The sequence below is a fragment of the Anopheles cruzii genome, chromosome 3, assembly GCF_943734635.1.
Source record: "Anopheles cruzii chromosome 3, idAnoCruzAS_RS32_06, whole genome shotgun sequence".
In the NCBI taxonomy this organism is placed as follows: domain Eukaryota; kingdom Metazoa; phylum Arthropoda; class Insecta; order Diptera; family Culicidae; genus Anopheles; species Anopheles cruzii.
The window spans coordinates 75,908,808-75,932,949 of NC_069145.1; the positions used below are offsets into that span (position 1 = coordinate 75,908,808).

At 50.3% G+C, this 24,142-nt stretch overlaps 1 protein-coding gene across 1 annotated transcript in view; it reads left to right on the top strand.

Annotated features, from left to right (window-relative positions):
* The first annotated feature begins 16,672 nt into the window (after positions 1–16,672).
* Positions 16,673–24,142, top strand: part of LOC128270890 (serine-rich adhesin for platelets) — a 29,908-nt gene continuing 22,438 nt past the window's right edge. The window contains exon 1 of the mRNA XM_053008316.1: positions 16,673–16,966. Coding sequence (XP_052864276.1) covers positions 16,791–16,966 — 176 coding nt within the window. The 5' untranslated portion in view covers positions 16,673–16,790. The remainder of the gene's footprint in view (positions 16,967–24,142) is intronic.

Genomic DNA, 24,142 nt, shown 5'->3' on the forward strand with positions numbered 1-24,142 from the left:
ATCGTCCGTCTTTGGGCGCCGGCTTACGTTTCGCGGGCCACCACTTCGCAACCGTCCCCTCCGCTAAGCATGAAAAATGGCATCGAATTACTTGCAATCAACAGGAGACACTCGTTTGCCACTCGCCTCGTCGTGGCCTCGTTGGTGCAGGTGCACCGGGGATCGGGGACCTCTGCATGTGCGTCTGCGGACCCTTATCGCTTTCTGCTACGGGTGCTACTGAAACGGTGCAACAAGATAGGAAACAGGAGAAGCCACCGTTTCCGTCCCTGGCAGCAAGTGGAGCAAAATTCCACATGTTAGCAGAAAAAAAACAACCCACTCAAGACGCTAGTTCCAGATGGCTTCCAGGGGTTACAGGTTTTGCCTATCCACTTCTCTCTCAATGCTACTCTTCGGCGGCTTGCCGGCTGCCCGTTGTTCTGCCTTGCGCTTGTCTCGAAAAGACCGGTTTTGTCGTTTCGGTTTTTTTTTCAACGCCGCCGCCCGTCAGATGACGTCCCGGCACCGCAATCGACCCGGTGGGACACGTATTCTCGTCGACCGAAGACCACACGTACCGTGGCATTCGCGGCAGCATCCCATCCGGCCGCTCCCGGTGATGCAATGCATGGCAACGGCGAAAAGAAGGCCGCCCAAGCGCGAAAGAAACCCAAATTTCTGTGTGACACAGTGGCAGATATTGAAGTCTTCTCGGCGGTCCCCAGCCTGCTTTGGTGAAGTGTCCGATTCAGCCGTTCGTTTCGCTGTCATTTCAGGCAGAGTTGATTGCTTTTTTTTCGAACGTTTAGCGCTTGGAAAAGTGGGCTCCTCTGATGTTCGGAGAATATTGAATTTGTGTGGTCTCCGAGTGAAGAAAGGAGCGCAACTCTTCTCTTCCAAGGCATGCTTTTCGCACGGAGCAGTACTGGGAAGGTTTTCTCATTAGCAGATGATGGTTTTTTTTGTGTGCCCTGCTGAAGACAATATTCCTTCGCGGCGGAAGTGTGTCGCGACATGGCCAAATATTGACACGAACTTCAACCGAGCGGGGACGGAGTTCGGGGTCGCCCTTCCACCGGTACGGGGCAGATCTTTCATCTTTGAAACTTTTCCGCGAGTCGAAAGAAGTGAGTTTTCCGGTTGAACCCTTTTATCGAACTCTGAAATTGAATTTCCTTTCGTTCGGACAGTCGCGGGTTAAAAAAGGGGAGCCACTTGAGTGAGTTTTGCGCCTCATCAACGTTTTCTTAACGAACTTTGCCTCTTTAAAATGGATGAGAATTGATACATTTATCACACAGTAGATTCCAATGGCACATAATATGGAGTAATGTGGAGCGCGCCCCCCGCTACGTTCGCTAATGATCGCCAGCGTGCGTCCGATCGTTATTAGCCGTTACGCATAATGCGACACGGTACACCGGAAGGGTATCTTTTACCGAATGTGTCGAAACTCGGCGGGGCGAAAATCGGTTCCGATGCGGTGCGGTGCGCGCGCGAAGAAAGTGAAACTTAACAATCGCAATACCCGCGCCCGAACGAAGAAAACCTTCCCGACCGGGGGGAGGGGGAATACGTAAGATTATCCGGGCGCCGACGCTATTCCGGCCCCTTGGGGGAGCATAAAGCGTTTTCCAATTTGGCCGCAATTAGCTGCTCTGGATTGTGTCTTTCTTCTGCTTCGGACGCGATGGGAAGTCTGTTTATTTTTTTTTGGCCCGGTCGTTCGCTCGCTCACTGTGGCAAGTAATGTGTCCGTAAGTTACTCTTGGTGTGGCCACTTATCTTGCCGGGAGTAGGTGGCGTGTTTGTTCTCGACGCTCGACGCAGACCGGTGCTTCACGACGGCGGGTGAACGATATTTTAAGTGTAACGACAGTTTGAAAACTCCCAAAGCTACCGTTTTGCAATTTATTTTGCGTCATTCGGCCATTTTTTAAATTATTTTTTAATAAATTCTGTGGCAAACATTGTTCAGTATCCTTTTACTTGGGGTCATTTCGCCGCTGTAACCTGAGGCGAACTGGAGAATGGACGCCATTCTAGTCGCCAAGTCGCGAACAACATTGGCACAAGTGGCGCAAACATCCCTCTCTCCGCGTCCTTACAGCTAATAACCATTACCATACAGAGCAACGTGTCTCTGTTTTGGCCCCAAAAGAATGGCTCATTTATGGACGATTTAGGTGACAGATTCTCCGTTTTTTTGCCGGTGTTCAGTTGCTGCTGCTGGCGGCTGTTTTTCCGCGGCGGTTCATTTCCATTTTTTTTTAAATCCATTAATCCATTAATTGTGATCACTCGGCAGACTTTCGGAGGCTGCTTATGTTGCGCCCGTTAAATGGCTCCGTTCAACGATCAATCGGATCGTCGGATATCATAAATCGGTCAATAACGGCCGCACGCTGGGCCGTGCAATAGGGCGGTGCGTTAGAGAGTGAAGTAAAAATCGAAACACCCAGAAAGAAAACCGATAATTGGCCGATGTCCGCGGCTATTGTCCTCGCTTGTTCTTGACCCCATTGTTGGGGCAGTTTTTGGGGACAAGTGTCGCCGCAACGAAATCGACGGCCGGACCGAAGAGCCGAAGATACTCTTTCTACCGTTACTGTCCCTAATGGGAGTTTATGCTGATTACTGTTTACGTGGAACACATATGGTGCCGAAGCTTACGCGGGTCCATAAATCCTACCGCATCGTCGGGTATTGTTGGGAATTTAACGGGGTTTTTGATGATGTTACGTCGCATGTTTCTAATTTTATTAACCGGAGCCAATATTCTACCAAACCGAAATCAACATCCCGTGTGTAAGGCCGTGGCCCTCGACGTCGTTATGCTGCTCCTAACGAATGTTACATAAACGGGCCGGCGCATTCGAGTTCTCTTCAAAGAGAAGCACTCCAACAACGGGCGCCACAAAATTTGTCTCACTCCGTAATGGCGATGTGGCAACAGAATGTCTTTGGTGGATTTTTACTGAATGCTGCCGGATTATGCGGTTCATTGAAGCGCCGCTGCCGCCGCCGGTTATGATGGCCGTGGGTCCGCCACCATGCTCGTCCCGCTCCATTACGCCGACGAGCCGTGCGGCTTCGGTGCAGTTTCGGGCGCGCGATTTTGTGCATTAAATTGTGGCTGCCTTCTCGTGGTTTCTGCAAACGGGTCACGGGTTTTGTGTCACGCTTCACGTTAACGCTTTGCAGGCGGCCCGGTGCGGCACTTGGCTTGCCGGCGGCCCCGGTGCTTCGGGGTGCAGATAATTTATTAATGGGTTGTTAACGTGTTAGTAGAAACAGCCCTCTGCAACGGGGAGAATGCTCAGCATAATGATGATGATGATGCTGCCGGTGGTGGTGATGATGATGCAACACAATTGAGCATTTTGAAAGCCCCACGTGAAACTGTACCATGTGTTCGAAGGAGTTGTTCCTCTCAAAAGGCTCCTCCGAAGTCTGCTGCAATGTTTCCGGGGACGGAACGGCAAGCAAAAGCGCCCACATTCGGACACATTCACCGGCGACATGTTAAGCTTTTGATGCTGCTGCTGTTAGAGAAGTGCTTTTACTTGCGTCGTACTTTGTTATCTACTTCTGTGTGTGTGCTTATGAGAAGAGAAACAGTTTTCCGTACGATGAACAGGAATCGGGAAGAAACGTTGGGCTTCCTCCGGGAGCACAATTTGCACATCATGCCGCACGGCGAAAAACATTATGTGCCGAGCGTAAAGGAATTCGCTTTAAAGTTTAGTCTCACTGAGACCATTTCCGTACCGGTGATTCATCATTCTTATGGTGTTTTAAATATTTTCCACCCCCATCGAAAGCTCGTTTAGCGTAGAACTTGGCCCTATAAGTCCCGAAGGCATATCGTTAGGCAAACGAAATCTTCTTCCGTTTTTTTTTGTTGGGGTGGTAGAAAAAGAACTGCGGGCGAACCGTCAACGGTGTTCATACTCTGCCTGCCGACCGTTCGGTTCTTGGAAGCCAAATTGTGGGTGTTAACCTAACGGAATCCAGCCAAATTGGCATGGAATCCGAGCAGAAACCCACATCGGCCCCACAGGTGCAGCAGCATCGCCTGGGTATCGATCTGTACAGAGCCCCGATTTTGGATCATCGCTTTGACCTACATAACCGCCGCCGCTGCCGACGTATCTGTTGTTTATGTTGTTTGGCCCAACTCTGCCCCGTCGTGGAGTTCCACCATGCAGAGGAAGAGAATTTCATTAAAAGCACATTAGATACGAACTCCGCTGGGCCTGGACCAACCGACGGAACAACGAAGGGCGTAGTGTGAGGTTAAACTCTTCCCGTAGGAGCAGCCCATCCGCAGCCCCAAGTTCAGGCCACGTTTCAGGGTCACGCTTCGCCACGGGAGTCGGTCGGGTGATAGATCTCGGACCGGGGCACGAAAAAAGGGAACCCAGCGCGCGGCCCTAACGATGGCGGCGAGTGTTGTGTTGGGTAAATGTTTACAATTTACTTTAATGCACCTTTTATGATCTGCTGCTGCTCCCCGGCGGTACGGATGATGGTGGGCCGCTTCCTACTCGCCGATGGACAGTTCGGCCGATCGAGATCGGTGGCCTGGCAACCTACCAGAAGCCGAAAGCTGCTGGGTCTTTGTTTGCCTACGGGCGGTGATGAAACAGACGCGGGAAACTAATTTGTTCGTTGCCCTAGGAGGTGGTGGAATTTCCAAATTTATCCACCCCGGTTTCCTCCGGGTCCTCCGGGGGTTTTTGTCGATTCAAGGTTAGGACATTGTCTGGATAGTTGAAATTTTCAATACATCTGCAGGCGACTTTTTGGAACATTTTTACAAATTGTTTGTTTGAAATAACGACTGGTTTTCTGAAGCTAAAGTTCAATGTTCTGATTAGAGTAGAGTCAAACAAGCTGTAACCTGCAATATCAAACACTTACTTATTGTACTTATTTGAAATTTCATCTGTTTTGGCACGAAGACCGATCAGGGCAGCCTACTCCGATTAGTGTTTTTCTTCGAAATCGCACTGAGTTTGAGCTGTTCCTGGCCACCCGATAGTAACAGTCGCAGCGTTCGTTAGCGGCAGTGACGCGTGTGTGATGGACTTTTTAAGGAGAACATTTTACGTGTCTTTGATTGATCATTTTCCGAAATAAACGTCAATAGAAATTAATTTACTGGTGCGTGAAATAATTATTTATTTATTAGGCGAAATGAAGTTCGCTGGGTCCAGCTAATAAATAATAAAACTATTGTTTCTATATGTCCATTAACAATACGTTTCTCTCGTCAAATACTTGCACTAACTAAATAAGTTCAACTTGTAGATATAACCGAGTCCAAGCGGTTTGCAATGTCGACCGTGAAACGAACCAACCTTTGCTAACACAATGTTAATAAGCCGTTTGTACAAGACACACAGCATGCTGGGGTTGTCGTTTCACCATTATCTGAATTAAATACTCGAGTATTTCAATCCTGAAAAGACCACTCTCGCGCTGACGAGAATGACGTAGGTTACCTTCGAATGCTCCGTCGTTACGAAAAAAGAATCTCTTCATGGGGCTCCAGCTCCATGTTGCTAGGTTTGTGGTTTGTAGTTATTAATTTAATTAAAACAGAATCCTTTCTGGTGGCTCTGCCAAACACCTCAACCTGCGTAGGTTTGACGAAGGGTTCTACGGCCGCGTCACCGTTTGTTTTTTATAAACTTACTTTTCCAACTATGACGCTCGGCAGCCAACCTAAACGCGTGGTAGTCATGAAATTAATTTCTCCAAGCGATGCGACGCTCTTCGGTGGCACTCGCTGTGGCCTAGTTTGATGTGGAAAAAATCTCCATATCTTCCGTCCCGAGACCCCGAGTCCGAGCCCGAGAAAGCTCGGCGACAGGCCGGCGAAAGAAAGCGACACGGAAGAAGAAGAAGAAGCGGATCACGGTTCGTGTCCCGAATGACGTTCAAACATGCGAACACCACCGATAAAGTGCCGGAAAGCTAAAAACGGATTAGAAGCCACACGTTTTGGTCGCCCTTTGGGCTGGGTGGGAGATTTTCCGACACGGGATTTTCCTCTCAGGGCGTTGTCTGGATAGTCGGGAGTCACCATGCGACTGCTTCCTGCTTCCTTGCGTGGGACACTCTAATCCTTGTCAGCCCTCCCCGACATTGACGTACAGCCGACAGGCCGTGGGACGGGGCTGTCATGCGGAGGGCCTTCCTGTACCTCGTCGGCGGCATGCTAAACACACGCGAGGCTCCTAAGGTTGCGTAGGATTTGTTGCATCAAAAAGCGGCTGCCACCGAGTTGGCGGTTCATTCAGATTCAAGGTTGACTTTTGCAGGTCCTAAGAGCGAGAGAGCGAGTGAGAGAGGTGATGAGTTTTCCATCGCCTACTCCGAGAAAGTCGACTATCGTAAGGACCCGATTCCGACTCCTTCTCGCATCTGGACGTCGCATCAAGCGGCCTCCGTCGAAAGCGCGGAGCCAGAGGGAGCTGGCTGTCGTCTGCCGTGACTGTGTTTGTCTTTTTTAGTGTCCATTCCCGACAGGAAAGCGTTCGCCACAACGGGCGGGTAGTGCGCATGTGCCGACTCCCGAGTTTCGTCCGTCCGGTGGTCGTATGTTTGATTGAGAAAAATATGCGCCACGGTCCACGCTGGCAAGCAGCAACGACCCGAGGTAACCCACAGGCACGCAGGACTTTGTGCATTTTTATGTAACGTCTACACAAACGGGGAACGGTCGTGTTCCATTCAGTCGGTTCGCGATGGGCAGCCACGATGCACGGCGAGGCTGCTGGTTATTGTCGCCGTCGCCAGGATCTCGGATCTCGGCGGACCTTCCCTGGTGAAGCGGGTTTTCGCGGTTCGCGGTGGTCGACCGACGAACGTGTTTGTGTGTGTGTGTGTGCAACGTGCCTTTCCCGCGTGTCACCTCCTGCCGGCCACAAAAAGTACGTACATTAGCCCTTCGGTGGCGGAAGTTGTCGGTCCGGAAACTGATAAGGAAGCGCTGGCCGCGTCGTACCGTGCGTACAGGTTGGTGGTGCTGGTGCTGGTGGTTACGTAAAGCAGCTGCGGAAGGAGTTCTCCTTCGACGTGTGGCCGTCGTCGTGGCCATGTTTCCTTATTTTCCTCTGACGTTCGGCTCCGGGTTCGCTGGGTGGAGTGCAAGGCGACCAAACGTGTGGCCCTTTGGACCCAAAATCGGATTACCTGCTCCGAAAGGAAGGCACGATTTTCAAATTCATTTTCGCAGCACATCCCCGGACCGGTGGTGGTATCCAGGTCCAGGTGTTTCCGGTGGGCACTCGATGGTGTGGAGGTTCACCTTTCCGTGTGACGCACGCTTCTGACGATCGTAGCAGTCCGGTTTACCCAAACAGAGAGGGCCAGGGGTTGAAGTTTTAACGTCACCAGTAGCACTAACCAGCTCGTTGGGCGTTGAGTGGCCACCTGCTTGACGACGACGACGGTAACGGTTCCGTCGCGTACGATGTTGTAAATATCAACAACCGTACCGTGCCGATTCGTGTGCGTGTGTGGCTACGCTTTGCACCGGAAAAGGGAAACGAGTTTTTCGACACACGGGATGGGGACCACATTTCCCGTTAGGGTTGAACTTTTTGACGGGCTGCGGGCGAGCTACTGGCGGCTGACGGTGGTTAGTTTTGAAGCCGTTCGCGAAGGACGATAGGGTCGATTTGAGGAGGCAAACTATGAACTGCGGTTTTATCATTTACGGTACAAATGTGTTGAGGTTGAGCCTGAAAATAATGTCGACCGAATGGCCGACAACAGTTTGGATAGTTACCGACCTGTGAACACTAGATTGCTGTTGGTGAGGCAGCGTTTCAAAGATGGCTAGGATGTTCTATGTTAGACAGCCATCTAGACTTTCAACGACTACTGTGTTGGCTACTTGATGCTGACAGTTGTTTCGATTTTACATTGAACCCTTCTAGTTCTAGTTAAATAGGGAGAAAAATTACGGCTGCCGAACTTTTAGTATGTTTGACGAACAAAACGTGACCGCAATCACGACTGATGCATGCATGTTCTAGTCCAACTTTCGTACGTATCTCTTCCATTGCCGCATTCGACCGGTGTTTCGCTTCGGAGCAGTGTTTTCACTTGACTAAGGGAAAGCTGGGTGTGGGTTAGATTTAAAAAGGCAAAGTATTCGGCACACCGATTGTCGTCTCATTAGAGATCGCCATATTGGTTCAAAATTTAAAGCCCCGAAGAGGGCTGCGCGCGCGCGCGGAAAATAAATTGACCGAGGCCAGACCAATCTTCCCCCGGCCGCGACCGGGTTAGCATGTTGACCCAGAAAAACATAGCTACCACCACCACCCGGGCCAATGATAATCGTTGATCTCCCAGTGGCAGCAGCAACACCGTGGTCCGCTATCAGCCCGAAACAATAACTTCATGATACGGAGAGCCTTCTTAATCTTTCTCGTTCGCCAGACTGTGCGGGTTGGTGATGGGATTTCTCCAGCCGTTCGCAGGGAGGCAAAGTTTTCCGTTAAAGTTGAAGCCGCGTAGCCGCAATTTGCGTGATGAGGGCTCCGAGAGAGACTGGCAGACCACTTTGGCTTGGCTGCCGCCGACCGACCGACCGTTCTGCGATGCTACGCTCGCTCCACGTACAGCGCACTTTCAACTGCACCGATTTGGCGCTGTGATGTTATTGTTCCACGAGCAACAACACCTTTGCGCGCGGCTTCGCTATCGGCGTGGCGCGAGACGCAGATCGTAACCTGAAGCATATAATCGCCTCGGAAAACTCGACCCGATTGTTTGTGTGCCCCACCCCGCCGCTCGGTGCCGCCCGCTAACCCCCGCGATGGCGTTCGATTGTAAATTGATCGCTGTTGCTCGGACGGCCGGCTCGACGGTTGTTGGCGTTTGATGGAGTTGTCCGTCGGTCGGCTGCCAATCGGTGGTTAGGTCCGCGCGCGCCAACAGGTGGTTCTCGATGATTAGTAATTATTTAATGAAAACTAGCACAGCGCCACCGCACGGCCACCAACCACCGGTTTGTTCAGCCTTTGGAAAAAACACGCCCCACCAAAGAAGGGCCACGGCTGGGCGATCGAGTTTGGGTTCTGTTTCTCCAATCGAATTGGTAATCCGTTGCCCGTTGAAATACGTCGAGCGGGTTGAGTGTACAATTCGAAAGAAATTAAATTTGTGCTGTTACACTGTTCCGGTTGTATGCGGTTCATCTTTTCTAACCGGGAACCGCCCGCCGTGTGTCTTATCGAGGAACCGATCTCTGAATCGCCGGTTCGAATGGGCATCATTCCGGGCTTTCCATAATAACGGACTCTGTTTCCATACGGCACCCAGCGGGGTTGGGAGCTAACTGTACCGAGCTGGAAACGAAACATCATGATAAGCACCCAGCGGATGATCACCACAGCACCGTTCGGGAGAAAAACATTCTCTCCGTATCGCTGTGGCTACGTTTTTATCGTCCGGCACACCGTCGACCCAAAGTCTCGTCTCGGGAGCCCAAAAACAACCGACCGAGACCCCGAGTGGGGTTTTTATGCCGCACCGCCAGCACCCTCCAGCGAGATGGATGATTGATGAAGCGATAGAGTCGGAATCGGAATTCGAAGTACGACGCGGTTCGATACGCGTCAACCGCCGGGGATCGGGAAGAATCGGGCTAAGGAAAGAGAGCTTCTGAGGTTGGCATTTTTTGGCGCCCCCCTCGACGGGGCCAAACCAACCAATCGGCCGAAAGATGGCCCGAATTGCCGAGTATCAAGAAGCCAAACAAATCGTGTCACTCGCGCCGCATGATAGGACCGCCGGGATCACATTGGGCTTCGGGTCGCCACTTTTGGGGCCTCTTCTCTGCCTCTTTTATCTCGTTCCGCTGCTCGCTCCGGCGTAGTCCACGTGACGTCGCGTCTGGTGGACGATTTTCGGGCAGTTAATCGTACGCCCTCCCCCGATTCTCGTTACCAATTTGTGTGAGGGCCCCCGCGCCGCCCGCACTCGAACCGAAACAGGTTTTTCTGTTTGTGGCCGATGATTATGTTTACCATCGGCGTAACCACTCGGGAGCAGCGCGAATCTGGAGTTGGGCAAGGAATCGATTCGCTGGCTCGATTTACGCTCGGTTTTAAAGAGCTGAGGCGCAATCGACTGCTTTTTGCGAAATCACCGCACCAGCGAGAAGCGGTCAATCAGGGGCAACGGTTGGGCGGCGGGACTTCATTCCTTTGGGCGGTAAATCAATTGGGAAGAACATCAGTTACGACCCCCCCGTCGCATCAAGTGGCAGACGCTGACGACAGCGAGCGGGCCCCCCTCCAGAGCCATTTCCATATTTGATACCAATTGATCTTCTCACCTTCGGGGGCGCCCGTAATGGGGCGGCTGGCTGGCTGCTTGCAGCAACGAAATCGAATGTGAATTTACGACCGACCAAGAGTGCAGGATGATTTTGCAATTGAAGTTGCCCCCCAGATGTTGGAGACCCGGCACCATCGTAAAGAAATTGGCACATCGGGGGCACAGCAGAGAAACGATAAAAATGCCACCGCCTGGCGCTTCTGGGTGCAATCTGTGCTTGAATGGCGTTAAATCTGATTAGCAACCTATTGATTTTTAGTAGCGTCATTAAAACGAGCATGACGGTGCCGGTTGAGATCAAATGTGTAATCGAGAAGGGGCTCCCGTCAGTAACCGCTAATAATGCTCTTCTTTAAGGACGAAGTTTTCCGCGACGAGCGGATACTGATCGTGCCGAGCTTGAGGAATTGATAGAAATATTAATCAGGAACTGATACGAATGGCGAATTTGTTGCTTTAATGCACCACACAGTGTTTAAAGTCTCGATTAGCTTCATGCCAAACATTGTTGGTAAAATGGGTAATCTTTTGTCTTTGTGGTCTACCTTTGGGGTAATCTATTATCTAGGAACGAACAAGCCTCGATAAGAAAATCACACTTTTATGGTTTGAAATACACTTTATTATTCAGCCTCGTACTAAATCTCTTTCATTGATTCGACGATTTCCCAATACGATATCCTGCATATTTTCTACGATTTCAGGAGTTGTGTCTGTTTTTGGGCGTCGTTGATGTGGATCGTCTTAATTCTAGTACGACCACGTTTAAACTCAGAAACCCCCTTTTAATGTACTAACCTAAGGCGAAGAGTCCTTATACACTTTCAACATTCGTTCATAAAATAAGGAGAAACAGCAGTGTTAATAGTACCTTACTGAAGTAGGATGTAACGCAGGTCTTGTTCCATATCGCAATTATATGTTAATACTAATGCTGATTAACTAGTTGGCAAAGTGAACGAATAAACAGAAAGAGCCAAGAAAAAATGTCTTATAAATTCGCCAAACATGATTCTATTGAAATTTCATCGATTATCACTACGTGATTTGTTTGATGTGGTCCTTAGGAAGTCTTTACTTTGACAGGCTACTGAAAAGGAAAGGATCAAGAATCGTAAAAGTTCCATCCAAACTCCTTTTTCGGCGAATTACCACCGGCCACCGGTAAGTTCTCAATCTTGTCAGCCCAATTTCATAACTCACCACCACCACGGTAGGTGGCACCGTGTCCCATTCGAGATTCGATTTGCACGTGCCGCCGCAAAAGTTGTGCCGCACACGTGCGCTCGTGATTGGGTGTCGTTTCATTGACCGCCAAAAGCTCGTTCTTATCGCCCGCCGTGCCAAACGTTTGTACTTACCGCTTACCGGGTACGCTCACGCTAAGTGCTTCAGTTTGGTTCGAGCCGGTTTGGACGGGCTCACAAAATTCGGTGCCTCTTGCCGTGCCGCCCATCTTCGTGACCCGCTGTGCCGCCTTCTTCGTGTGGTGGGGCGATGTGGAACGTGACGCCTCGCTTGAACCACCGGTGACGGTGCCGGGCTGGTGGCAGCGAACTCTGGAACTCGAACTCTTGCGGAAATACAATTCGTTTTCACACATGTCCGCACGCACGCACGCACGATCGTTCATTAGCGCGTTCAGTGGTGGCCACTTTTGGCCACGCGGTTGTTTCGAAATTGTTCTCGCGAGTTCCGTAATTTCAGTTTTCGGAGCTCTCGGGCCAGTGTCGAGCACATTTGTTATGTCTAAGTGGTAACTTGAGTCGATTTTCCACACACGGCGCGGCGAGGAATACCGGAAAATAAACAAGAGATCTGTAGGCGGTACGAGGAGCGATGCCAGGGACGGAAGTAAAAGGGGCACAGCCGGTCATTCGGCACATTTCCACCGAGGAATGCGGCGACCATGGTGGCCGGTCATGTGGTGCTACTGCTGGTTCGCTGGCACAGGTTGGAAAAATCGATCGCCATCACCGAACATGGGCCACCGTCCTTGAAGGTTGGTTTCGCCGTTTACGGCTAATGGCGTCTGTTGGGTTGCTGGACGTGGTAAATAAACAGTGCGAGATCGTGAGTGATCTGGAAGCTGAATAGTTGTCCATCCATCGATTTAGTACTTCTAAGAAATGCCGTATTTCTTGATATGCCTTTCGTCGATCCAAGAACCAGAAGATACAACTCCAACCGGTTCAAACCGGATCAAACCAACCGTTGGTGAAAGCAATCAGAACGGGCCCATAAAAAGTGGTCATCGTTTAAAGCTGAACCGCTGTAACGCTTTTCTGCTATCAAAAACTCTACTTAACACACTTACGACTTAATCCTACCTCAAATAAGATCGTTTCCAGGGCCGCCACTCCACGAGAGTTGGACTTCCTTCCTGATGGACTACTTCTGTCCAATCAGGCTGCGATAGCAGTTTCGTTATCGGAGGTGTTTTATCTGCTGCCCAACTCTTGGCGGACGCACCGTAAATCCGTACATCACCTGCGCCACCAAACCTGACGCAGCAGCAACAGCCGGTGCAGTACCGATCGCCGTGCACCAAAGGGGGCCAGTATAGTGACCGATTGTGGCGCACAGATAAAGCTGTCCTACGGTGGAATGTCGCTGGCTTTGGGCGGCTCGAGTCGTGACGCGCAAACGCGCTCCGAAGTGCCAGGCGACCGATAAGACCAACGGTGGACCTCACCCAAGACCGCCAAAGTTGCCCTTCTCGCCTTGAATTGCTATCTTCACGGCGGCCGGTGTCTGTGTGTGGAAGATTGACGCCAAAAACTGATAATAGTGCGTGCGTGTGTGTGTCTGTGTTCTTATCTCACGCACCCTGAATCTAGGTGTACCAAAAAAGAGAAAAAAGAGAGACGCTAGATGAGCCCACGGGGACACATTAGTCTAATTATTGCCCCATATGGTAACGCTTCTCCCAGCAGGGATGGTCCCAATTTACGGTGACCGTCATCTTGAGCTTCGCTGTTGGTAATGAGACTAGAACGACGGAGCGGCATACCTGGAAGGAAAATCATCCTTTTCGAGTGCGTTCTCCGAAAATCAGCAGAAAAAGACCAAGGATTCTAGGCGCATCAAATCCTAACCTGCTGAGTGCGCATGTGAGCAAACGGAGAACACAGGGATGGCGCACTCCTTTGGGATTCCTCAGACGTCAGACGTGAAACGGTCATGGAGGTCCGGAGTAATTGTAATGCTTCGGCTTCCCCCGGATGGATTGCGTGTCTGGGGTCGGCTAACCCCCCGGGAGGCTACCCTGGGGCTGAAGTCAAAGTTCAAACCCGTCGTAACCTGTGCAACGCTCGTTGGTCAGCACGCACGTCAACAACGTTGCTCGCCAGTGGCCGTGCTGTCGACATGTGGTGTTGGCTGAAATAAATTGATGTATAAACACTCGGTCCCACGTGCGTGTCGCTACTGTGTGTTTGGCCATAAAGCGCGGATCATTCGCGAACCACGTTAGCAACGCAAACCTTTGTTGTGGCCACAAGGGCCCGGTCAAGAAGCATATTACTCCCGGTTGGCTCCATTTTATGTGGCGTCTGACGGTCCGCTGACGTAATGTCGGGGGGGGTTGGCCTTCATGCGCATCTGCTAACCCGATTTAGCCCTAGTTTCAGCAGTGGAAGCCGCCAACCAACCTGCACACGACGTTCGTCTTATGTCTGCACATTTCTAGTTCCCAAAGTGCTGTTTGCTGATTTGCGTATTGCGGTACCATTTTTTTGGGGACTCTGCGTGCCTCTCCCGCCTGGCCATTAAAGCTAATCACTTCAGCAGCAACAAGTGCCCGCGCGGCCTGAACGGTTCCGTTGTCGTCGTTTCATGCCGGTTCCGCCGGTCTCCGCTGATGATTTATTTCTCTGCGCATGTTACACAACCCATGGCAAAGTCGGTTTTCCGGAGTGGCAAATGATTTTGCATCACGCCAGCCACACACAACAAAGTGAAGTGCCCCGATTCTCGCCCCGACATTCGTGTTTCCTTTCTCTTCCAATTGGCAGCGTGGCGGATCCGCGGATCGGATCACTTTCCCGGTGGTGCCGGCAGCAGCAGCAATGGGCTTTTTTTTCGAGCAGTCTATCCGCTGGCTACCGGGAACGGTGTTTCGGCCAGTTGGAGCGCTCATCATAATGCTTCTCGTGAATATATTTTTGAGTCATTTTTCAATTTAGCCGCCGTGCCGCAAGCCCTGATGATGGACAGCCCGAATCGAAACAATTCTCACAGCGCAAGCATCAACACAACGCCACACATGTGCTAAATGAGTGCGAAAGATTGGATGTCGGTCGGTTGACGTGGCAGATCGTTTTTTCCGGAACGTTCTGGAAGATACTGGCTCCTTCTGCGCGTCTCGCGATAAGCAGCTTTATTGTTTGTGTCACACACCACGTTTTACTCTTTAATTAGTGAATACCTATGATTTTTACAATGCCCCGAGAGAGTTGTTTCAATACGGGTCTGCAATGCCACCTTCGATTGCACTTAAAAAAAATCGAGCACCAGATCAGTCATTTTGGTTGCAATCAACACCAACTCTGATTGCAACCGTTTGACAGCTCCATGGGGAGTGTCAATCAGAAGTACATCGCAGAATCCTTCAAATAAAACAGCAAAATGGCCCATCTGCCCCAAAGCGAAACCAAGAGGATTCCTTTCGGTAAAAATATGTTCGGGCACGAGCCGACCGTTCCCTGCTTAATATTTTATCTAATCGCAGCGTCTGCAAAATCTAATTTGAAGGCAAAGCAAGCATTGCCAAATCCCTCGCGTGAGTCACCTCGTGATATGTTCGCCCCACGACAAAGCCGCGACGTTTTCCGTCAAACAGTCGGACCAAAACTGGCGAAGATTTTATCGTATCGGTGGCGTACGTTTCAGGTACGTACGGCGCACATTTTGTGCTCCCAGCAGGAGGCATCGGAATGGTGTGGGTAATTTACGACGAGCCGATAACAACGTTGATAAACACGATGCTAGACGCGCCAATTGTTGAACGGCTGCCGCTGCTGTTAACGATGGCCTCCGATGAATCAGAAGCACTCCGGCACTTTCTGTGTGCAATGTTTGCCTATAATCATCCCCGGTCGTGTATGCCATGTTGCGCTAAATATTTATATTGTTTCGCGACACTTTCCATACACCCATCAACAACATTCTGGTCGACGGCCGACGACGGCTCCCATGTGACCGCCTGCCGGCACCGGTGTTTGTTTGCTTTTCGTTTGTTGCGATTATTGCCGATGCAATCAATTGCTGCATGTTGATAGACATACACGGTAGCTGGCTTGCTGGTCGGGAAATGTTTGAAAAACACAAATGTCAAATGCACAACAACAACACGATCGTGGGGTCGGTGCAATCCATACGGGTTGATGGGTTGCGGAAAACCGTATGGCAACATCCCTAAACAAACATTGCAGCAAGGGCGGGTATTAGTGCGACCAATTAATCTTTCTTATCATTTCCACCGGCCGGGGCGTGTATTGGTAACCTTTCGGTGGTGGGGTTTTGCGGATTCCGAGAAAAAAAAGAAGCATGAACCGAAAATGAAGGATGAGCTCGCTGGATTCTTATCGCGGGCCCCTAATCAGTTGGAATAGATTTCCAGGTTCAGGTGGAATTGGGCCCTGTCCGTGGCCGGCCGAGCGACCGCAAAAAAGGTCGGTCTTATCGGAAGCGGAAACACCGCTTTTTGATTATATTTTTTTCCTTTTTTCGCAAGAATTTTTAGGGGCTCAGCTGGGAAGTTTATCCTCTCGGTTCAGGGTTCAGTTTGGTGCCGTCCGTCAGACAGCGAGGGATTCCGGCTCGATCGAGGAGAAAGCTTTGCGAACGTAACGGGTTTGGTAACGTTTTCGTCACTTTGCACGATAAGATTGCAGCTCCGGTTTGGTGTGGAGTGCATCTGCTCGGTTCTTCTTCCGGGTTCGCTCTGTTGCTTAACCGGGTGTGGGTCCAGTTTATCGAACGGAATGAGCCGACATAGGCTAGGCTAGGCGTACTTTGACTTTGACAAAATCCACATTGACCACGCAATTCTAATGGCTCTCTGCTTTGTGTTGTTTTATCATTCCAGGTTTAAGCTTAATCCGATGAGCCGGGTGCTGTGAGCTGAGATAGACCCTGTGCCTAACACACGCCGACCGTAGACGGCCTTCCGAACACGACAAAGCAAAGCAACAGCAAGGTTTACCAGCATCATCGAGTGGTATCGGAGTGTGTTCTGTGGCGGATATGATAAGTTTCAGTCTGCGCAAGTGAGTGAAGTACCGTAGTGAGTCCTTGGGAATAAAAAAGTGCCCCAAACCGCGGGTGAGGTTCCGCGAAATCGTCGGCGTGAAGTGATCGGCGTTCTGGTGTGTTATATAGCGGAATCGTGGTGACGGCTGTGCGGCAGTCTGTTGACCGCGCGCTCCCCCCGGTGAATGACACTGATCGGGCCCGGCGCCCCAGGAATGGCATTTATGATGAAGAAGAAAAAGTACAAGTTCTCGGTGGAGCTCCACCTGGAGGAGTTGGTCGAGGTTCCGTTCCTGAATGCGGTGCTGTTTGCAAAGATTCGCCTGCTGGACGGTGGTTCCTTTCAGGAGCACAGCAGTAGGTAAGTTCTCGAGACATCTCACCTCTTCCAGAGGGGTAGCCTTTCCCGATTCACAACGAACGCCAAACTCTATGGTTTCTGTTGGAGAATTTTATGTTTCTCAACATATTTAATGTGTTTCCGGCCTTTGCCTTTGTGTCGCAATCAACAAGTTGAAACTTCCGCAAAAATGTAGGTCGCCCGCGGTTCTGCGAACCTTCAGGGGGAAGCAACACGACACGGAATCACGACAGAAAAGGTCAATACGAGCTACCCGAATTCGCGTGCCACTGTGTGATGGTCGTTATGTAAATGTATTCAAAAATTTGCCACAAAAAAGAATGTTGTCCAGGGGCTTCCAAGGTTTCGCATTTCTGGCTCCCCCTACGAGTCGTGAACCGTCGCATGTCGAATGCAAACGATTAATTTTCACCCTTTTTTGTTTGATATTTTGCGGTTCACTCAGAGCAAGGGCACGCAAGGTGCGGATTAACAAACAGGACAGTTTTGTGCACAGTTTGTTGCACTTTTGCCAACCACGCCACAATCCATTTCATAAATCTTTCCACCACACCGGGGACGAGAGAACTCCTTGTGCTGTGCCGATCGCTGACTGCACCAAAATGTAGCACACATTGTGCTTTACGTGCCAAAAGTGTGGCATCAATGTTTATGGTCATTCAAAACAACATTGGGACCCGCAATCCCCCGAAAGTTTGGGCTTAGCCTACATAACGTAAGGGAGCGCACACCGAGAGACAGTTACAATGCCGATATTTGGGACCCATTTCCGAGACCGAATCTGTGCCAGGAAAATTCCCTAAACAAACCACCGAAAGCCGCGCGCAGCACGTTCCACGTGGACGTGGAATATTCGATGCTCTACAACACTTCAAAAGCGACCACCGAACGGTGGTCCTTCGACCGACGACCTTCTCTCTCTTTCACCTTCTGTCCATGGCGCCGCCCAGAAAGGTCATCCCTTGGGTCCGGACATGCCACTTCGGCAGCTCCGCAAGAAAGCTTCGACTTGGACGGCTGGGTCCCGGTGGGTCGAAGAAATCACGGCGAAACAGCACACGTTCCGTGCTGCACGTCACACGTCACAAACCGCAGACACCGAAAAATGGACTCCATAAAAACCACGGTGGCGTTCAAAGCGCCAACCGCCCATTACTACTACGGACTGCCTGCTGCAACTTGGTCGGGCCAACCTTGAAACGGTCAACCTTGCGTCATGTAAAAACTTAAACCCGTTTGTGGACAGTGCCCCAGGTGGCTGGTGAGGCTGTACTACTGCTTTCCAACGCACACACACACGCGAGCGTGACCACCACCAGAGTCTGACGCGTGTGTTTCAGTATTGGTTGCGGTACCATTTGCCAATATCTGTTTTTTGGACACTGTTGGAAGCATCATTTGCGGGCCGCGCATCATCACGTGGGGCTTACGTCGTTGTTGTGGGGTACTCTCTCTCTCTCTCTCTCTCTCTTTCTCACTCGCTGTTGCTACGCTTTACCGATCGTGCATTATTGTGCCCATTCTGGTGGGCCTCCTCTAGCGGTCAGTTGTAGGAGTTCACCAGACGATCGATCACCAGAGTGCACCAGAGATGTCCGATCGATGAAGGAGTTGTTGTAGTGCCAGAATCCTCAGCGAAGTGATCCTCAGCAAGTCGTTAGAAACCGCCAAACTCTTGGTCCGGAAAGTGTGACCTCCTAGAAGTCACGCGACACCGGGCTACTTACTATTAGGTGTATTCCTGGAAATCCATCGTTTTTTTACCAAATTGAATCGTTTATTGTTCAAAACTCTTTACAAACTGGTCACTCAAAGTATTGTCCGTCGCTAGCCACTACTTTTTGCCATCTCTCTGGCAATTTTCGGATTCCATCGTAAAAGAATGTTTTATCTTTCAAGGCAATCCACCGATCAACCCATTTTATACATTCTTCATGCGAAGTGAATCGCTCCTCAGCCAATCCATGTGCCATTGATCTAAAGTGATGGTAATCCGAAGGACCCAGATCTGGGGAATACAGCGGGGGGGTTAGGACCTCCCATTTTAGCATTTGAAGATATGTTTTCACCCGTTGCGCGACATGCGGCCGAGCATTGTCGTGCTGCAGAATGATCTTATCATGCCTTTGGCCATATTCTGGCCGTTTCTCCTTCAATGCTCGGCTCAAATGCATTAGTTGGAGTCGGTAGCGGTCTCCGGTAGTTGTTTCATTTGGCTGCAGCAGCTCATAATAAATTCCGCCACGCTGATCCCACCAAATGCAGAGCAGAAGCTTGGCTCCATGGAAATTTTGCTTGGTCGTCGATGTTGTCGCATGACCCGGGTATCCATACGATTTTTTGCGCTTGGGATTATCATAATGGATCCACTTTTCATCGCCTGTAACTATTCAATCCAAAAAACCTTTGCGGATGTGTCGTTGGAGCAGTTGTTCACTCATGCATAACGGCGTTCCACATCCCTTGGCTTCAACTCGTAAGGTAGCCAGTTTCCCAGCTTTTGGACCATTCCCAACGCTTTCAAACGTCTGGAAATTGTTCCTTGGTCCACTCCACATGCATCTGCAAGCTGTTGTTGTGTTTGGCACGGGTCATCTTCCAGCAATGCTTCCAAATCTTCATCTGCGAACGTCTTCACTGGTCCCGGGTGCTCCTTGTCCTCAGTGCAAAAATCACCATTTTTGAAGCGCCGAAACCGATCAAACCAACCGATTTCGCCTATAACAGCATCGCCATAAGCCTCCCTAAGCAACCGGCATGTTTCGGCTGCAGTTTTCTTCAGATGGAAGTGATACAACGACACTTCCCGCAAATGACGCTTTTTTGGCTCAAATTCGCACATGGTTTCGTGTTAATAACAATCTCACAATGGCAAAATTGACAAATGTGATGATGCAGATTTGTTGACAGATGCCTAAGCTTGACATTTGACAGTTATTTGATGATATTTGTGCCTTCTATCCAACAGTAGCGCCACCTATATGTAAACGATGGACTACTAGGAATACACCTAATACTACACAGCATAATGGCGGTCATCGACACGTTGTCGGCGACCCTCGTTATGTGCTGGGTGGTACATTCATTGACATCAACCTCACCCAAAGGTGCTGTCGCGCGTAATTATAGGACCCAGCAAGACCGACCACTGGGCGGCGGCGTGTTGAACGCTCAAGCGGATTGCCGGTGATTAGAGCTATGATCGGTTGGTCCGGACACTGCAGAGCAGCAACAATCTGTGTGTGTGTGTAATCAGAGCGTGCACTGGTTGGAGAGTGTGTGCGGGTCGCGCACTCTGGAATGACAGCGGCCAAGAAGGCGACCTTATGGTGGTCGGCACGAGAACTAGCAATTTGGGTCACGTCACATCGGAAGCGAGTGGTTGGCAGCGTGGAAACGACGTTCCTTGACTGGCACTGACACGGCGGGTGTTGGGGGTCACCTCGCGGGGCACTTTTCTTTGTTCGGGTGGTCAAAATGGGGGCCATTACTCAGTTTTCGTGGAAAAGCCCATAAAGGGATGGAAAGACTGCCGAATGGATCCAAACCGCCCCCTTAGAGTGACCAGAAAGAGTCTATGGATGGTGGTCTATGTCCGGTTTCGCCCTTTGGGCGAGAAATCATTACACGCCCCCAATGTTGCGGCCAACACGGAACATGTTATGACAGTAATCGCCAACGCGCGCGACTGGCCTACTCTATGATGATTGCAGCTGAATGAAATATTCAAGCCCTGCGCTCTCAGGGTGCTCGGAACAGGGGCAACCCGGCGTGGCGGCCACTCTGGTGCGTGATTAAGGCATTGCGATCCGTTCCGAGCGATCGTTAGCGTTGCGTTCGCCTTCGCGCCGGGTATCCTTATAATTACCGCGTGTGTCCCGCGTGGATCGAGCGAAGGGGTGGAGCGAACGCACGTGTCAATGAACCGTGACGTGCTCCGTCGTCGTCCTCCCGACGGCCGTGGAGGCCGACCGACCCTTATTTGCATAAATGCATTTCCGACCACTGGCCGTGGCGTTGTGAATGGCACGATGCGTTCCTTTATTTTTATTGCTTTTCAGTGGATTACCCCCGACATACCGCGGCCGACGGCACGGCGGCCGGCTGAATTAAGCCCCACCGGAAGTTCTATCATCAGACATCGTTTGCCGCCGCGCTCCTCCCGCGTGCCGACAAACCTTCAAATTCGGCCGCCACGGGGTGGAAGACGAACCCTTCTCTGGTGGCGGAGGGGCAGTAGAATGGTGGTGATACGTGGCGAAGAATTCAGGAATTGTGTCAACGGACGAAAAAGGGAAGAACATATCACATTCTAGGCGGCTGTTTTACTGCCTCCCCTCCACTCCGACGTGGGTTGCATTTGGGACCGGACGGTGCCGCCGCCCCATGAATTGACCAAATGACCTACTTTGGTGTGCGAGGCGGCGAGTTCGTGTGGACGGCCGTGACCAAGACGGCGGGATTGAATGAATTCATTTCTCTCTGTGAGCGTCGGATGCTGATGTGCAATTGCAAGTTGCAATTTGGCCAAAGTTACTCTAACCCATTGGAAGACAGTTCTTCATTAAATACTTTGACAGAACTTTCAAAAATGGTAGTCTGTCCGTACGTCATCCGTGTGCGTTGTTGTGTTCCGTTCTAAAAGATAATAAAACAAATAACTGTAAACATGTTTTACTTCTATTTATACAAAGCACTCAATAGTTGAAGGTTTCTTTTTGATTTTCGGGCTAATTTTGGAATCTTTTGCGTTTTTGGATTGCTACAGATTTGGATCTTGGTGCTTGTCGTCCTTGAGTATTTTGTACATCCAAGAGCACTACATCGATACACTGTTCGTAACTTGGCAACCGCAGAGCTACGAACCGTCAGCGCGTTGAAACGCGGATTACGGACGGATCAAATAGCCATTTGTTTGTTGTGGTCGGTTCGGCCTCGACTAATGCGCTCGTTATTTAAAGTCGACAAATGTGATCGATTATTAATTTAATGCTCGTTGAATATTTCATACCTTCGATCGCGCAGTCCTTGAACTATTTTTACACCACCGACATACGAGTTCAACTGGCGGCGGCCCCCACAGCAACAACATGGCCCGCTGTTGTGGGCCGGGGCGACGATGGTGACCAACAAAACGGATTACAACATTTGCGACATGCTGCTCTCTCTCTGTCTCTGTGCTCTGCTTCCGCCATTCACTACGCGGTCGACATTCCAAACTGACGCGCGCCCGTGTGTGTGTGTGTGTCTGTCCTGTTCGTCAAGCTATGACGCCTTTTATCCCAAATTGCGGTCCGCGCGTCTAATGGGTGAGCTCATAAAGTTGGATTCGAGAATTCGAGCGTAGAGTGCGCGGGGCCTTCGCGTCCATATTCGACTTCTGTGCTGATCGGTCGGGGAATGATGGCGGCGTGTTTGACAGTTCCGTGGAAACCTTCCGGTGCTGCACCCCACGGGCCCGGGTTAGTTTGAAAAGTTTGAGGGCACCGACTTCGAAACCACACATGCTTCGCACCCGAAATCAATCCGCTTGATTTCCGCGGCACGCCACTAATTTGACACTGAAAATTCTGTGGCCTAAAACAACAACAACAACGATGGCGGTAGCGGCGTGGAACACACGTTATTTTCGGGACCCACCGGAACTCCCGCCGGAGGAAAAGCAGCAAGCACCACCGCGACGCCAGCGCCCACCCGTCGTCGCCGGGGTCTATTTTTAATGACATTCCTATGCGTTCTTCTTTTTGCCGCGCCCGACCACGGTACGGTGGCCGAGCAGCGACCTGGATGCCGACAAGTGCCAGACTATTCCTGGTCACTCCGTCGTGCGTGCGTGCGTGCGCAAGTTCTAGGAGTTCTTCGGAAAGTTGGTCTTCTACTCTTTGGAAAATCAAATTGCTCCTCGAGCGGACAAAACATAACCGTTGACAGGGCTGTGTGTGATGGTTGAATAGTTGGGCGCGCTTCGCAAACGTCGCTTCAAATTGTTGGTTCTGATAGTTCCGACTCCGAAACACGGCCGCGAAAGAGGTGACAGGACCGAGTCATCACATTCACGATCGGTCATTCACCATCCACCCGTCGGTGCCGGGACGAATCTTAATTAGGCGGATTTCTCACTAATGGCGGTCTGCGGCTGTGGTTGGCTCTCAACACAAGATACCAGGCTCCGCTCCGCGCCTTGATGCCTGGTTGTGGCCTTCAACTGCGACGTTGTCGATCGGTTCCACACATTCGACAGGTTGGCAGCCGTGAAAGGGTAATCCGATACTGCCACCGTGGGCCACCGGGGCGCAGGATGTGTAGTATGCTGCCTTTGCAACATAAAGGTTTTGCGAATTTCTTACTGCGGATGTTCACTCACTGTCTCTCTCGCTCTCCCTTGAACGTGATTTAACTTTGCACCAGATGTTGCGGTTTAAGGTGCTGATCGGCTTCATTTTATGTTTGTTTTTGGCCATCAGCCGCTTTAAAGTGTTGCTCAAATTCATTGCTGACTGGTGCCCAAGGGGGTGCAGTTTATTGTATAAGATATTTGCTGAGTTTCAAATTTTAAAGGCTGGTTTATGGACTGAAAAAACAGTTTGTTGTAGCAAAATTGCCTAAAAAGTCTCCTTAATGTCCTAAAATGTGTTGCGTAAAATTTTACATTTTAATTGTACTTACGAACGAATAGAATTACTGGGAAAAGATGAAAGATAATCGTCCTTTTTATATCTTGAATGAATAATTATTTTGTACTTCTAGTTAAAGTTAGATGTTCGATTGAAATAGAAGCTTCCTCAACGCCTTCTTCGTTTATACTGCCAGATAGGAAAACCTTGTGCTCTGGTTCGACAATAAAATAAACAATCCAAGTAAACGGTGTTCAGAGTTGTAAATGAAACCAATCGGACGGCATTAACAATGTTCGAAATAATCAAGCAAACAGTAACATATTGAAATAATCGACGAAAATGTGTGATTATTTAAATCGTAATAGTGGTGTTTAAAAAAGGTGGGGCGAGAATCCTTCGACTTTTTACGCAATAAATACCCGTTTCGTGCCATTCTGGAAAGCAGCCATAACATGTCCAGAACCGTGGCCGCGTAGCGAACGTGAAAAGGTACATTTTACAGTTAATTTAGAACTCGCCAAGAAGCGACTCACAACAAGAACGTTTCACCAGCGCTCGC